This window comes from Mus caroli, chromosome 7 (genome assembly GCF_900094665.2).
Source record: "Mus caroli chromosome 7, CAROLI_EIJ_v1.1, whole genome shotgun sequence".
Lineage (NCBI taxonomy): Eukaryota > Metazoa > Chordata > Mammalia > Rodentia > Muridae > Mus > Mus caroli.
Window position 1 is genome coordinate 130,462,623 of NC_034576.1, and position 12,239 is coordinate 130,474,861.

Genomic DNA, 12,239 nt, shown 5'->3' on the forward strand with positions numbered 1-12,239 from the left:
TTCTCCACCTCTTAAAATGTGCTGCGTTTACTTAGCGTCTATGTAACTGGGCGGGGATGCACCTGGAGAGGTTGGAGAGAGAACTCGCAGCAGCCAATTTGCCAATTTTTTCCACAATACGAATGCCTGGGATGGAGCTCGGGTCATCAGCAGATGGCAAGCATCTGCTAGTGGGGCCATCTCACCAGAGACACCCTTTTCTGACAGTCTCTCACTGTAATCTAAACACCTCATTTCATCTAAACTGGCTGAGCAGTGAACCCCCAGGATTTGCCTGTCTCTGTCCCAACTATGGGTGCTAGGTATCCAACTCAAGTCTTCATATTTGCAGAGAGCTCTTACCAACTGAGCCACCTTCCTGGCTCCCCCACCTTTTTTTCCCCTTGTAGAAATGTTTAAATTAAAATAAAAACTGTGTATCCCCTTTGCTGCTAATCCCTAAATGTTCTCACAATTAGGTTTTTAGTCAATTTTGTCTTAACAGAGGGATTCGCACAAAGTACCTTAAGAATTACAGTACCCAGCCCAGCTTATCTTTCAAGCCCAACTTCAATAGAGAAAAGGAACCGACTTTATTAGCAAGGCAACGCTGCGTGGCGTGGCGTGGCACGGTGGCACATACACATAATCCCAGCTAAGGCAGGATCCTATTTCAAGTTCTCTTCACCAAAGGGAGGTCTCCTAAGAATTTAGCTTCATGGTAGAGCATTTGCCTAGCATGGTACATGCTGATCAACCTGCTCCCCCAAAGTGCTCAATCTTCACCTTCACGAACATAATTACTAGGGTACTATTTTACTAAGCACTGGAGAGCATGCTCTTAAACACAGGACTCGTTGGGTGATGAAAGGATTTTTCTTGGGGGAGGGGATTAAGGCAAGGTTTCTGCTATGTAGCTTGTGTTGGTCTAGAACATGACATTCTGCCCAGCAGCTGGAGAACTGAGATTACAGGTGTGTACCACCATAGCCAGTAGAATGAAGGCTTTTTTAAAAATTGGAAAAAGCTACAAGTTTTGCCATCTTTGCAATATACACAATACAAGTGAGTTTAATCTGGGAATACCTCCTTGAACAATAGTATTTACTCCCTAACATTTGTGTTTCTGAACAATAATCTTTAATCAAAGATAATATCAAAAAATTTACCCTCCCCCCAAACATGGTAAAAATAAATTTATGGAATTCAAAATATGTTTTACTGCATAACAGAATATACTATACTTTAGGATGAAATTTTCTTTTTAAAAGTTGTATGGTTGGGTGTGGTAACATACACCATTAATTCCAGTACTTGGAAGGCAGAGGCTGGAAGATTTGAGTAGCCAGCCTGGTCTACACAATGAGCTTCAGGACAGCCAGACCTGCATAGAGACCCTCTCTCAAAAACAAAAAACAAACGAAACCCAAGAACCAAAGTGTGAGTGTGTACATAAGCCACAGTGTGCATGAAGTCAGGAGACAGCTTCCACCACATGGTTTCCTGGGAAGAGGACTCAAGTCCAGGCGTGGCAAGCCAACGCCTTTACCCATTGAGTCATCTTACTGACCCCATGGGTACAAATTCCTGTCCCTCCATATTCAGAACTTGAATTTTAGTTAATGCAAAAAATTTAAGTCCTGAAACTCTAGGTATGTCTTTACTCCTCCCTGATAGAGCCAAACTGCTTATTCCATGCAGACTCAACAGTTACACAATGAACAACACTAAGAGAAAGCCACTTACATAGACTAGTCTTTATTGAAAGACTTACTTCAACTGTGGTTTACAGCTTTGGCTTTAGTTGGCCTCTCACTGGCGGCAAACATAAAGATCAGACGGACTGGCACCGAGGAAATGCTAGTAGAAAAGGATTCAAGCACAGACGATGGCAGGCAGAAACACACCAAGATAAATCTCAAGAAACTATGAAGAGACATTTCCTTGCATGCCAAAGAGTCTCTCTGCTGTTCTTGACGAACACAGGAAAGAAAAGGCAACAGTTCTTAGGCTTAAAGTGGACGGAGGGCACAAACTCAAATCTGCATTGTAAGACAGCCTGGACCTGTGTTAGCTTGATCATCTAATTTCCTGAAATGGTGCATCTCATTTGCACATGTCCTTTCTATCTTAAAACTATTTGCTGTGAAATGACTGTGACTGACTTACAAAAAAAATTTTTTTCTCATCCAAATTAAGACAAAAGATGTCAGTCACATGCTTACTATGGCAATGTAACTAGTCTGGATAGTTTTATTAACTCATAGGATATAAAACAGAAAAGACTACAGCTAGAATTAGCCATTAGTTATCTCAATAAGCCACTTAATTTACTGGCAGAGGAAAAAAAGGGAAACTGAAATTTTAATTTAGTAAGCTTTTATCAATTTATCAACTTAAAAAGCCTTTAGGTTGTTGAAGTTTCACAAAATTTAATGAAAATCTTAACTCAAGGGCAGAATATAGCTTGCTTTCTTCTTATAAAATATAACTTTTCCAAAAATATTCCCCAAAGGTATGACAAAAAAACAAAAACAAAAACAAAACAAAAAACCCAAATCAAAAAACTCCAGGGGTCCATTTAGTCCCTGATGAGTGTTAACTCAGGGTAGTTGTGTTTAAAAACCAAAAAAAAAAAAAAAAAACCCAAAAAAACAACTAAAGTACATAAAGATTTTGGCTCAAAAAAGAACTTCAGACCCTGTAAAGTTTTATGCTGAATACATTTGGCTGTGTGAAGGAGGGAATAAACTCCAGAATCTTTGTGGTCACCAATATTAAAAAAACCCCACCACATTATCTTAATCTTTAGACTTCAACGGCTTAGTGCATCTTACCCATCTTACCTCAAAAAGGTTAGGTTAGGGTTTTTTGCTCTTGTGCATACACAGGCCAACAGGTTTAACATACTATCAAAACATTTGCACCTCCTAGTTGTCACAATTGAAACACATAGGATTTTATCTATTTCACATTCCCATTGTATAGAACTATGAGGCAGACTGTATCCACATAGACTGAAAGATGCCAGGGGAGCATGCCTGGAACTCCCGCATCTTCCTAAAGATTCAGTTACAACTGCACACATACAACTCAGGCCTATTCACATCTGTCACCCACACACTCCCAAGGAAAAAAAACAAATTAGAAATAAAAAGTCACAACTTGTGTACGACTCAAATTGGTTATCAGATTATAACTGATACATCAGGTTGTCTAAGTAAGATGTTTTAGCAATCTTGTTAAGAAAATTCTTGGGCAAAATAGACTAATTTTTAAAAACATCCCAAGATTTCTTAAAAAAAAATTGTGCTATACAACTTATAGGAACCCTGAAATCACTTCACTGGGTTTTAATCAAGGTATTTATGTACCAAATAAAATAAAACAAAACAAAAGGAAATGAAAGAAAAGAAGAAAGGGAAAAAAAGCCCAAATCTAACTTCTACTTACAATTTAGAATATACTAATGCATCAAAGATTTGTATGAAATTAAATTAAGGCTTCTTCTGTGTAGTCATTTGTGTCCTTCTCCTTTTACATGGCCAACCGTGAAGACGTGGAGACGTCAGTGTTAACACTGCTACTGAGCACTGCACTGGCAGCGAGCATGTTACTTGTCACCTCGAATAATTACATTGCTGCTACTTCTATGTTGAAGCATGCTTTTGAAACACTGTAGTTATTCAATATTTACAATGTTTATCATTTAAACTCCATGTAAAAGCACAAGTATGACCGTCTGACTTTAATATAAACACCATACTTGGAATTTTCTCCCAAATGAAATGTAATATACATTTTTGATAACCAACACTTTTAAAGTTTTAAAAATATGTCTTAATATGGACCACCAACAATCGTTCAAGAACCTTCTACAATGCTGGTCCTTATTCAGGCTGCACGCTTTCAGTCTGGCTTCATTTTCTTTAACATAAGAGAATAATGTTATTTCTTCCAGAGCGACTCCCACATCATGGACTTCTTCTGAAATCACACTTTCTCCTGCTGCCTTCTATGTGGTCCGCCTCAGGGACGGGAGGGGAGTATCAGGATTCAGGACGAACTGATGTGATTCTCAGTTTTTCACGATACTCCCTTTTTTGCTCTTTTAAAAACACAGTGAGTTAAAATACTGAACAGCAAGATAAAAATGGAATAGTGTCTAAGGATCAAAGTGTATTACCCATTTCTCCTATTATATCAAAATTTATAGTCAGAATTGTCTTTATTGACTTTATTTTAGTTTTTTGTACACAAAGAAAAATCATGTTCATATCCATCATGAACAAAAACTTAAAAAGGCAGAACTAGAAGACATGTGTCCTTCACCAAGCAAAGCTGTGCTAAAGGTTCCAAACATTTCAATTTTTAAAATAAATATTTTCATTTTCCGATGTTTACTTTTCATGTCTTCAGAGTGTGACAGGAGACTGCAGCCTGTGGTGAATTACAATTGTGTTTAGAGTCCCAGCTCACTGTGTCGGGAAACTTGCCATTCCATACCCAGCTTGGTTTGGAGGAGGTATTACAGGGGGAGGGGCTTGTCCTTGAGGAGGCTGAGCACCAAATCCACCCATCCAAGCAGCAGAAGGTGATTGACTTGGAAGAAAGGGGAAAAAAATCTTCAGCAAACACGAGGAAAAGATAATCTATACAGCTTTATAAACTCAGGCAGAGTCTAATCCCAGAACATAAAGATAAACCACAAATCTACAACAAACAGAACACACACACTACCATTAAGTTTTAAAGCTGCGTCTCCTTTGCTTTTACTCCACTGCTGTGCTTGGGGATCAGCCCCATGTATCTTCACACGATACACTGCCCTACAACCAGCGCGTTTTGTTAAGATCATCACAACTTACCTCCAGTCTGCAGACTACCTGAAAGCTGATATTTAAAATAATAATAATAATGAGGGCTGGGCATGATGGCACACACTTTTAATCCCAGCACTTGGAAGGCAGAAGCAGGTGGATCTTTTTGAGTTTGAGGCCAAACCAGTTTATATAATTACAGGCCAACCAGGGTTTATACTGAGACCGTCTCAAAAAGTAAACAGCCAGGACAGCCAGGGCTACACAGAGAGACCCTGTCTCAAAAATAAAAATATAATAGTAACAACAACAACAACAACAGAGCTGTAATCCTTGTAACTGGAAGGTTGGGACAGGAATGTTGCTATGAGTTTAAGTCTGAGGTCAGCCTGGGCTACAGTGAACACATTGTCTTACAAAAATAAAAATGAACGACTTAGCAGGCAGTACTCTTGTTACAGCATTGACTTTTGCAGTATTCTCAAACAGTGAAAATAAAGGTGTAGCTCAGCCTAGGAGAGAAAGTGAAGCAACAAATCCACTCTACCATCAGCACAGAAAGCAAACTGCTCTGTCATGTAACTCGCAAAGATGTCTTATAAAGGTAAAATATAAAAACATCATGTTTCTGAGCATATTCTAGACAAAGATGTTTTATATACACAAAATTAAATGAAAATGCAACTGTAGATAAGTCAAATTCTACCAAGTGCTTACAGAGAGGTCACATTGCATTCCCCATCTCTATAATTAAAAGCATTACAAACCATATTTCCTGAGATTTGATACTGTAACATTTACAGCCCAAATGCCTTAATGTACAATCATTTCAATAGACTCTCCCCTAGGAGAACACAGAAGCGCATCTGTTAAGCGCATCTTTTGCCAGAAGCGCATCTGTTTCTACAATGGAAAAACCAAAATAACTCACTCTACTCCAAATCCTTGTTGGTTCCACGGCTGCCCATATACTCCATAGGGCGGTACTTGCCACCCATTTGCCATATACTGTCCATACTGTTGTGGGTTTCCATACACTTGGCTCCACTGGCCCCACTGACTGTAGTCAACCTAGGAAAAAGCAAATGACTGTTTTAGGGAACAAGAACAAACACCGTATTTGAAGAAAGAGTGGGAGACAAGGAAGAGAAAAACTAAGTAAGCACCCTTCTGTGAATAGGACTCTGTTATCTATCACTGTCTAAGTTTATTGGGGTGGTGACACCTGTAAAAAGAAAGTATTAAGATTCAGTTAATACCGTAAAACAATTTTGAAATAGCATTTTACACAATCAACTGAAAGCAGCTATATGCTTTATTCTCCTGTTTATTTTACAATTCCCAAAGCTCCTATGTAGGTATGTAAGATGGAAACCTTAAAAGATGCTAAGAAAAATTGAATTACCTGTTGGAAGTTTTTAGTCATATCAGGAGATTCTTTACCCCAATAGCATTTCACCACATGTCCTTCGATTGTAGTGCCATTCACAGAGACAATAGCGTGGGCCGCACTCTCATGAGTGGAAAATCTAGGAGGAAACAGTCAAGTTTTGCCTTCATCTTTGAAGAGCTTGGACAAAGAACACAGGAACTCATTAACTGACACCTTTCAGTTGGCATTTTTCTCACATTATGTATTCCATAGGTAAACTGACATCTAGTAAGGATCCAATGACGTAAGTGAAAGGAATGAAGAGGACTCACAAGTACTAATTATCTCAGAGCTTGAACGGTACCTGACAAACGAATAGCCCTTCTCTGGAAAAACTCTTATTTCCATAATTTGTCCAAATGGTGAAAATGTTTGTCTCATAAGTTGATCTATACAAAGAAAAATATACAAAGAAACTGTTTAAAGTTCATGGTAACCATGAAATTGATAACAATAGTGCCAAATATCAACAGAGAAGGGGACTAGGAAACCAGCACTGCACCTGTCAGCCCCGAAGCAATCCCTCCACAGTACACAGTGCAGTTTTTTGGACTTGACTGGTTTACTACATCTTCAAATCTCAACTGCTTAGTGTTAGCTGTAAGAAGAAAGAAAATGAAATCTGGATTGTTATACAGTATTATAAAACTACTTTTTGAGCTAAGGTTATAGCTAATTGGTAGAACATTTGCCTAGCATGTGCAAGGTCCTAGTTAAAACCCCAGCACCACACACAAATCCAATCTTCTGTTCTTATGTAGAATTTTTAAAAATCTTTGTTTTAATAGGATCTTAAAATTTCTATGTAGCCTGGACCTATGTGGACTAGGCTGGCCGCTGCCTCCAAGTACTGGGACTAAAGGCATGCTCCACCACTCCTGGCTATATACTGTTAAGATATATCCCAGTGGGAGGGAATACATTTTTTTTTTCTCAATGTTATGACTTAACACATTGGGGGTGTGAGGTCTCAAATATCCCAGGCTAAGCTTGAACTCATTATGATACTGAAGAGGACTTTGAACTTCTATTTCTGAATGAACTTCCATTCCCAGGTACTAGAACTATAGGCATGAGCAACCACACCTGGTTTGTATGATGCTTTAGAAATCAAACCCAGGAGCCTCATACATCTTAGGGAAGCACAAGAACTTCTACCAACTCAGCTATAGCCTTAGCCTTAAATAGAAATCCCATCTGTAAATAAACCAGTTGGTTCTCAACTTATATCTAAAGCTTCTCTAATGAAATTCAAGGTTGGGTCTTATACTAACTTAAATACTAAGAAATGAAGACATAATGCTACACGGTGTGTGGTCACATCTATACTTGCAGTACATATACAGATCTAACGTACTTTCTTGTGTACTTTTAGGGGCAGGTGGTTTACGTGTGGCCCAATTGGTTCTGATTTGTCGACCTCCCAGCCACTGACCCCCCATATGCACAATTGCATTCTCTGCATCCTGTGAAGAAAAAGAAAAAAAATTTAAACAGCAATCAGAAACAAAGGAAAAAACTTCCTAAGACCTAGCAAGACATAGGAAAGCTGGCACTGCTGCGTCTAACACATGACTTTTCCTGGCTAAAACCAAACATAATTCTCATAATTCGTTTGCTTCCACTAGTCTTGGGCTTTACGTCTGCCTCACTATGCCTTCACCAATGCACAAACACGTTTTAGTAATCTTCCTTCACCGTATTATCATCCTAGCCTTTTCTAGTTACTTTCAAGTTAACAAAAGAACGAATTATTTTCTATTACTAATATGCTGAAGAAATTATATAAAAGTTCTATTTCTAAGTTAACAGCACATTAAGTTTTAATAATTTTAATGAAGCAACTAAATCCAAAACTGAAGATTTTTAATTGAGTTAAATGAAAGGACGTACCAGTTTGTTATAAAAAGATACAAAACCATAGCCTTTGGACTTTCCAGTTGCCATATCTTTAACTACCCGGGCATCCCTGTGAAAAGAAGCACAGCTAAATGAGGGAAGTAAAAGTCACCCTCCAAATAAAAACTAAAAGGAACCACACACACTGTATTGTGAGCATTTTAAAAGTAAACTCCAGTTAGCCCTAATTAACTACAGCCATCCCTGACCTCTCCCTAATGCTTCTTTACCTGTTAGAAAAAAGCAGTAGGACAAAACCATGTAATAATCATGCAACCTAGTCACAGAGCCTGGGCCACTAATCTAACGCGACACTAAGCTAATCTGCCATCAACAGGAGCAACAGTTTCCTTTTCTAATATGCTATTTGCTAGTGTCCTCTAAGACTTACTGAGTCTATAAATTACTTTAACAATGCTAACTACTTTACCATGCAATATCTAAATAGTTAAATGTCTTCTGCCTAGTGATACAAAATATATGAAATATTAAAAAATTGAAAAAGAGGAAAAAATAGGAATTAAAAAGGCATACATGGCCTGTTAACAGATTTCTTTATTTTTCTTGGTCAATTCTCTATCATCATTTTGGAGTTTGGGCAGCTGTAAATTTTGAAAAATTGACATTTTCAGAAATTTAAGAAAGGAGAATAAAAAACTAACAACAACGCTAAGCACACCAGTACGAAAACAACAAATTTACACAGAAATTTTAGTGAGTAAGTTAAAATGATTGGAAATATAGAACTCCACTGAATATAGAATGTTAAAATGTAAATACTAAAATATGTATATATAAATAATGTATAATAAGAATAAATAGAAATGAGAAAAAAAATCTACAACTGAGTTCCAGTGTGCACAGTTCCTTGCAGTTAGCCTTCAAGATCCTGTCCATTCTTATGAGCAATTCTGCAAAATAACCAGAATGCTATTACTTTTAATTGTGACTTGGACTGTAGAAAACTGCAGGTCTCAGGTATAAATAAAGATCAAAAACAGCAACCTGTATCATTTCACACTAATTTTACAACAGTATTACTTACCATTAGATTAAAAAGCAAAGCAAATATCAAAATAGAAAATTAAGAATTAAATCTTTCTTACAATAAGTTAAATCTATAGAACAACAAGTTATAAGTTAATAGAAAAGTTGTTGTTCTTAAAACATTTCTGTAGTTATACATTTAATTTAAATCGACAAATATATAACCAATTCATTTTAATCAAAATTATGACATTTTATAGAACTTGCAACCATCTTTAATTTTCCAATATATTTAATCAAATAACAAAATTTGAGCATATTTTAAAAAAAATCAACCCATATTTGTCCCCTCACTAGCAAAATCAAATATCACTAACAAAAGTCAATTTAATCTCATATCTATTATCTAGACATGAAAACATTTTAATATTGCAATTGTATTATTATTGTATTCTCAAAGTTAAATCTTAAAATGCATTTATCATTATATAAGAACATTTGCAATTTAACCATAAAATACAAGGATTTGCCTAGATCCCCCCCCACTTAAAAACTCCTTCAATAAAAATTTAATACACAATTAAGATAACATTTAGTTTTCATTAACCCAATATTCTTAACCATCAATATTTGAAAACATTTGACAAAGAGCTAGAAGTTTTACCATCTAAATATTTGCTTTAAATGTAACAAACAGAATCACTTAAAATTTCTAAACATATTATACACAAGATTATCTGAAAACAAGACCCCAAACATTGAAATGACATCAACATTTGCAACGACATCTACTCAAAAAACAAAACAAACCAAAAGAAGAAAAGTAAAAACCAAAGAAAAACACACTAACTAGAGAAAGAACCTTGATTCTAATACATGTTACTCATACAGCTCTGCCCATCACTACTGAGTCTGACACTGACTATGATACTTACGATATTTTACCAAAGGGGGCAAATGCTGACTTGATATCTTCTGTTGTAATTTCTGGACTCAAATCCCCAACAAACACATGGAAGTGATCTGAAATCAAAGCATTTGGTAATCAAATACTTAAGAAGTCAGGCAACACTAAAGGAGGGAAAACCTTAGGTAAGCTGGTAAGACTGCCAGGGTTTTGTCGGCTTCCACAGTAAAGCGCAGCAGAAGTACTTACTGGAAGTATCTTTTTTCTGGCTACTTGGTGTTGTTGCCCAGTTTACTTTGACCTCCTAAAAACAAAGATTATATTTAATACAATTATTAGGCATGTCATTATGAACTGTTAACACTGACCACTTAATAAATCACCTATCAAGTTGGATTATTTGTGCAAAGGCACTAGGCTGAATAGAGACCACTCAGTAGCCTATTTTTAATCTTGCTAAGAAAGAATACAGTCTGATTTAACATGCAAACATATACATTCATTGGATGTCACCATCCCATTATCTTACCTTTCCCAAAATTTTTCTCCCATTCATAGCAGCTAATGCAGCAGCTGCATCTCTGTGTTCATAAAATTCCACAAAGCAATATGGGTCATTGCTTGTATGCTGCAAAACAGAAAATCCAACAGAAGAGTTGACCCTTCTGCTATCGGGTTGCTGAGAAGAAAATCCAGGAAAAAACATTACTGACAGCATGGAATGCACAAGGTGAGATTCCATAAGTCTATGAAAGCCTAACACTTAAGACTTAGGCTGAGCCTCCGAGTACTGTTGTATTCCAGCAGAGCCATACAAACAGTAAAGAATCATGACTGTGAGTGTTAAATTAGAATATAGAAGACTGGGGAAGTATAAGGTAGAGCCTCTTACTAGTTTTAAACCTCTCCCTCAGATTTAGTGAGGACTGCTCATTATCACTGCTCTTTTCTTACAGCATTGTCATTATTATAATTATTATTGCTTTTTGGGGTTTTTTTTTTTTTTTTTCAAAACAGAGAAACCCTGCTTTCTGTCCTTGAACTCATTATGTAAACCAGACTGGCCTCAAACTCAAGAGCTCTGCCTACCTCCACCTCCTGTGCGCTGGTGTTAAGAGCACACTCCACAACCATCCAGCACCAAAATTATTTTAAAAGGGTGATTTCTACTTATGGATTACAATCCTTCATATACTATATTTCAGGCTTGTAAGAAAAAAAAAATACAAAAATGTAGCCGGACATGGTGGCACAAACCTTTAATCCTAACACTTGGGAGGCAGAGGCAGGCAGATCTGTGACCAGGCCAGCATAGTCTATATCCAGCATGGTCTATACGGAGTTTCAGGACAGCCAAGGCTAGAGAGAACTTGTCTCAAAAAAAACAAACTATATAGAAATGAGATCATGTTAACCACTGATCAAAACTAGGGTGGTCAGCACTACAATTTACAGCATTTGTATTGTTAACCAGACTAGATGTAATGTAGTCCTTTTTCTAAAAGAGGAAATAAAGAAGAAAAATATAAAAGTTATTGAAACTAGTTAATAAAATGAATCCTCCATCTTTCAAACAGGCATGGTAGTAAGGCATGATTACACACACATGTAATCTTAGCATGAGGGAAGCAGAAGCAGGAGACTCAGAAGTTGAAGACCAACATGGCCTCCACAGGCACACACACATTAAAAGGCAGACCTTTAAAACAAGCACAATACACTGTAGAATACGATGACATTTTGAGTATGTCTTTCAGTGTCAAGCAAACACACTAGTGATCTAGAATATAACTGCTGCAGAAAATGTACATATTCTAGCACATGTTGGGCACAGCTCAGTGGGAGAGCAAGTGTCTAGCATGGGTCAGGGCATGGGGCTTGCTACCAAGGATCTTAAAACCAAGGAACTAAATAAATATTAAGTAAACCCAGGACAAAGCTACACATTCGTGTCACAAAGCACCAAGTTAAAAAAAATGTTCATGAGTTGGAAAATACATAACTAATAAGGATGCTAAGAAATTAGCCCTATCTAAAATAAACAATTTTAAAAAAAAAACTGAAACCTGTATGGATCAGTAGCTCAATGTACATTTTTTATGTCAGGTTAAAAACATTCAGCAGTATTTAATGTAAAATGTCCTAAGACTAATATGTCTAATATGTAGTCTCTTTCTCCTCCTCTCCCTCTCCCCCCCCCTCCCTTCCTCTCTCC

General features: G+C 36.9%; 1 protein-coding gene across 11 annotated transcripts in view; it reads right to left on the reverse strand.

Moving 5' to 3' along the window:
• Nucleotides 1-1,721: 1,721 nt before the first annotated feature.
• The window catches only part of Tial1 (TIA1 cytotoxic granule associated RNA binding protein like 1), a 59,587-nt gene continuing 49,069 nt past the window's right edge, over nucleotides 1,722-12,239 (reverse strand). For 6 of the 11 annotated variants that reach the window (XM_029479430.1, XM_029479428.1, XM_029479432.1 and 3 more), the window contains 10 exons: nucleotides 10,554-10,703; nucleotides 10,274-10,328; nucleotides 10,053-10,140; nucleotides 8,125-8,200; nucleotides 7,589-7,697; nucleotides 6,734-6,829; nucleotides 6,536-6,620; nucleotides 6,205-6,328; nucleotides 5,731-5,870; nucleotides 1,722-4,581 (listed from right to left, as the gene is read on the reverse strand). In XM_029479430.1, the coding sequence (XP_029335290.1) occupies nucleotides 4,455-4,581; nucleotides 5,731-5,870; nucleotides 6,205-6,328; nucleotides 6,536-6,620; nucleotides 6,734-6,829; nucleotides 7,589-7,697; nucleotides 8,125-8,200; nucleotides 10,053-10,140; nucleotides 10,274-10,328; nucleotides 10,554-10,703 (1,050 nt within the window). In that variant the 3' untranslated portion in view covers nucleotides 1,722-4,454. Of the gene's footprint in view, nucleotides 4,582-5,730; nucleotides 5,871-6,204; nucleotides 6,329-6,535; nucleotides 6,621-6,733; nucleotides 6,830-7,588; nucleotides 7,698-8,124; nucleotides 8,201-8,664; nucleotides 9,042-10,052; nucleotides 10,141-10,273; nucleotides 10,329-10,553; nucleotides 10,704-12,239 lie in introns of all 11 variants that reach the window. The other 5 variants (XM_029479431.1, XM_021166438.2, XM_021166440.2 and 2 more) reach the window with 3 other exon arrangements.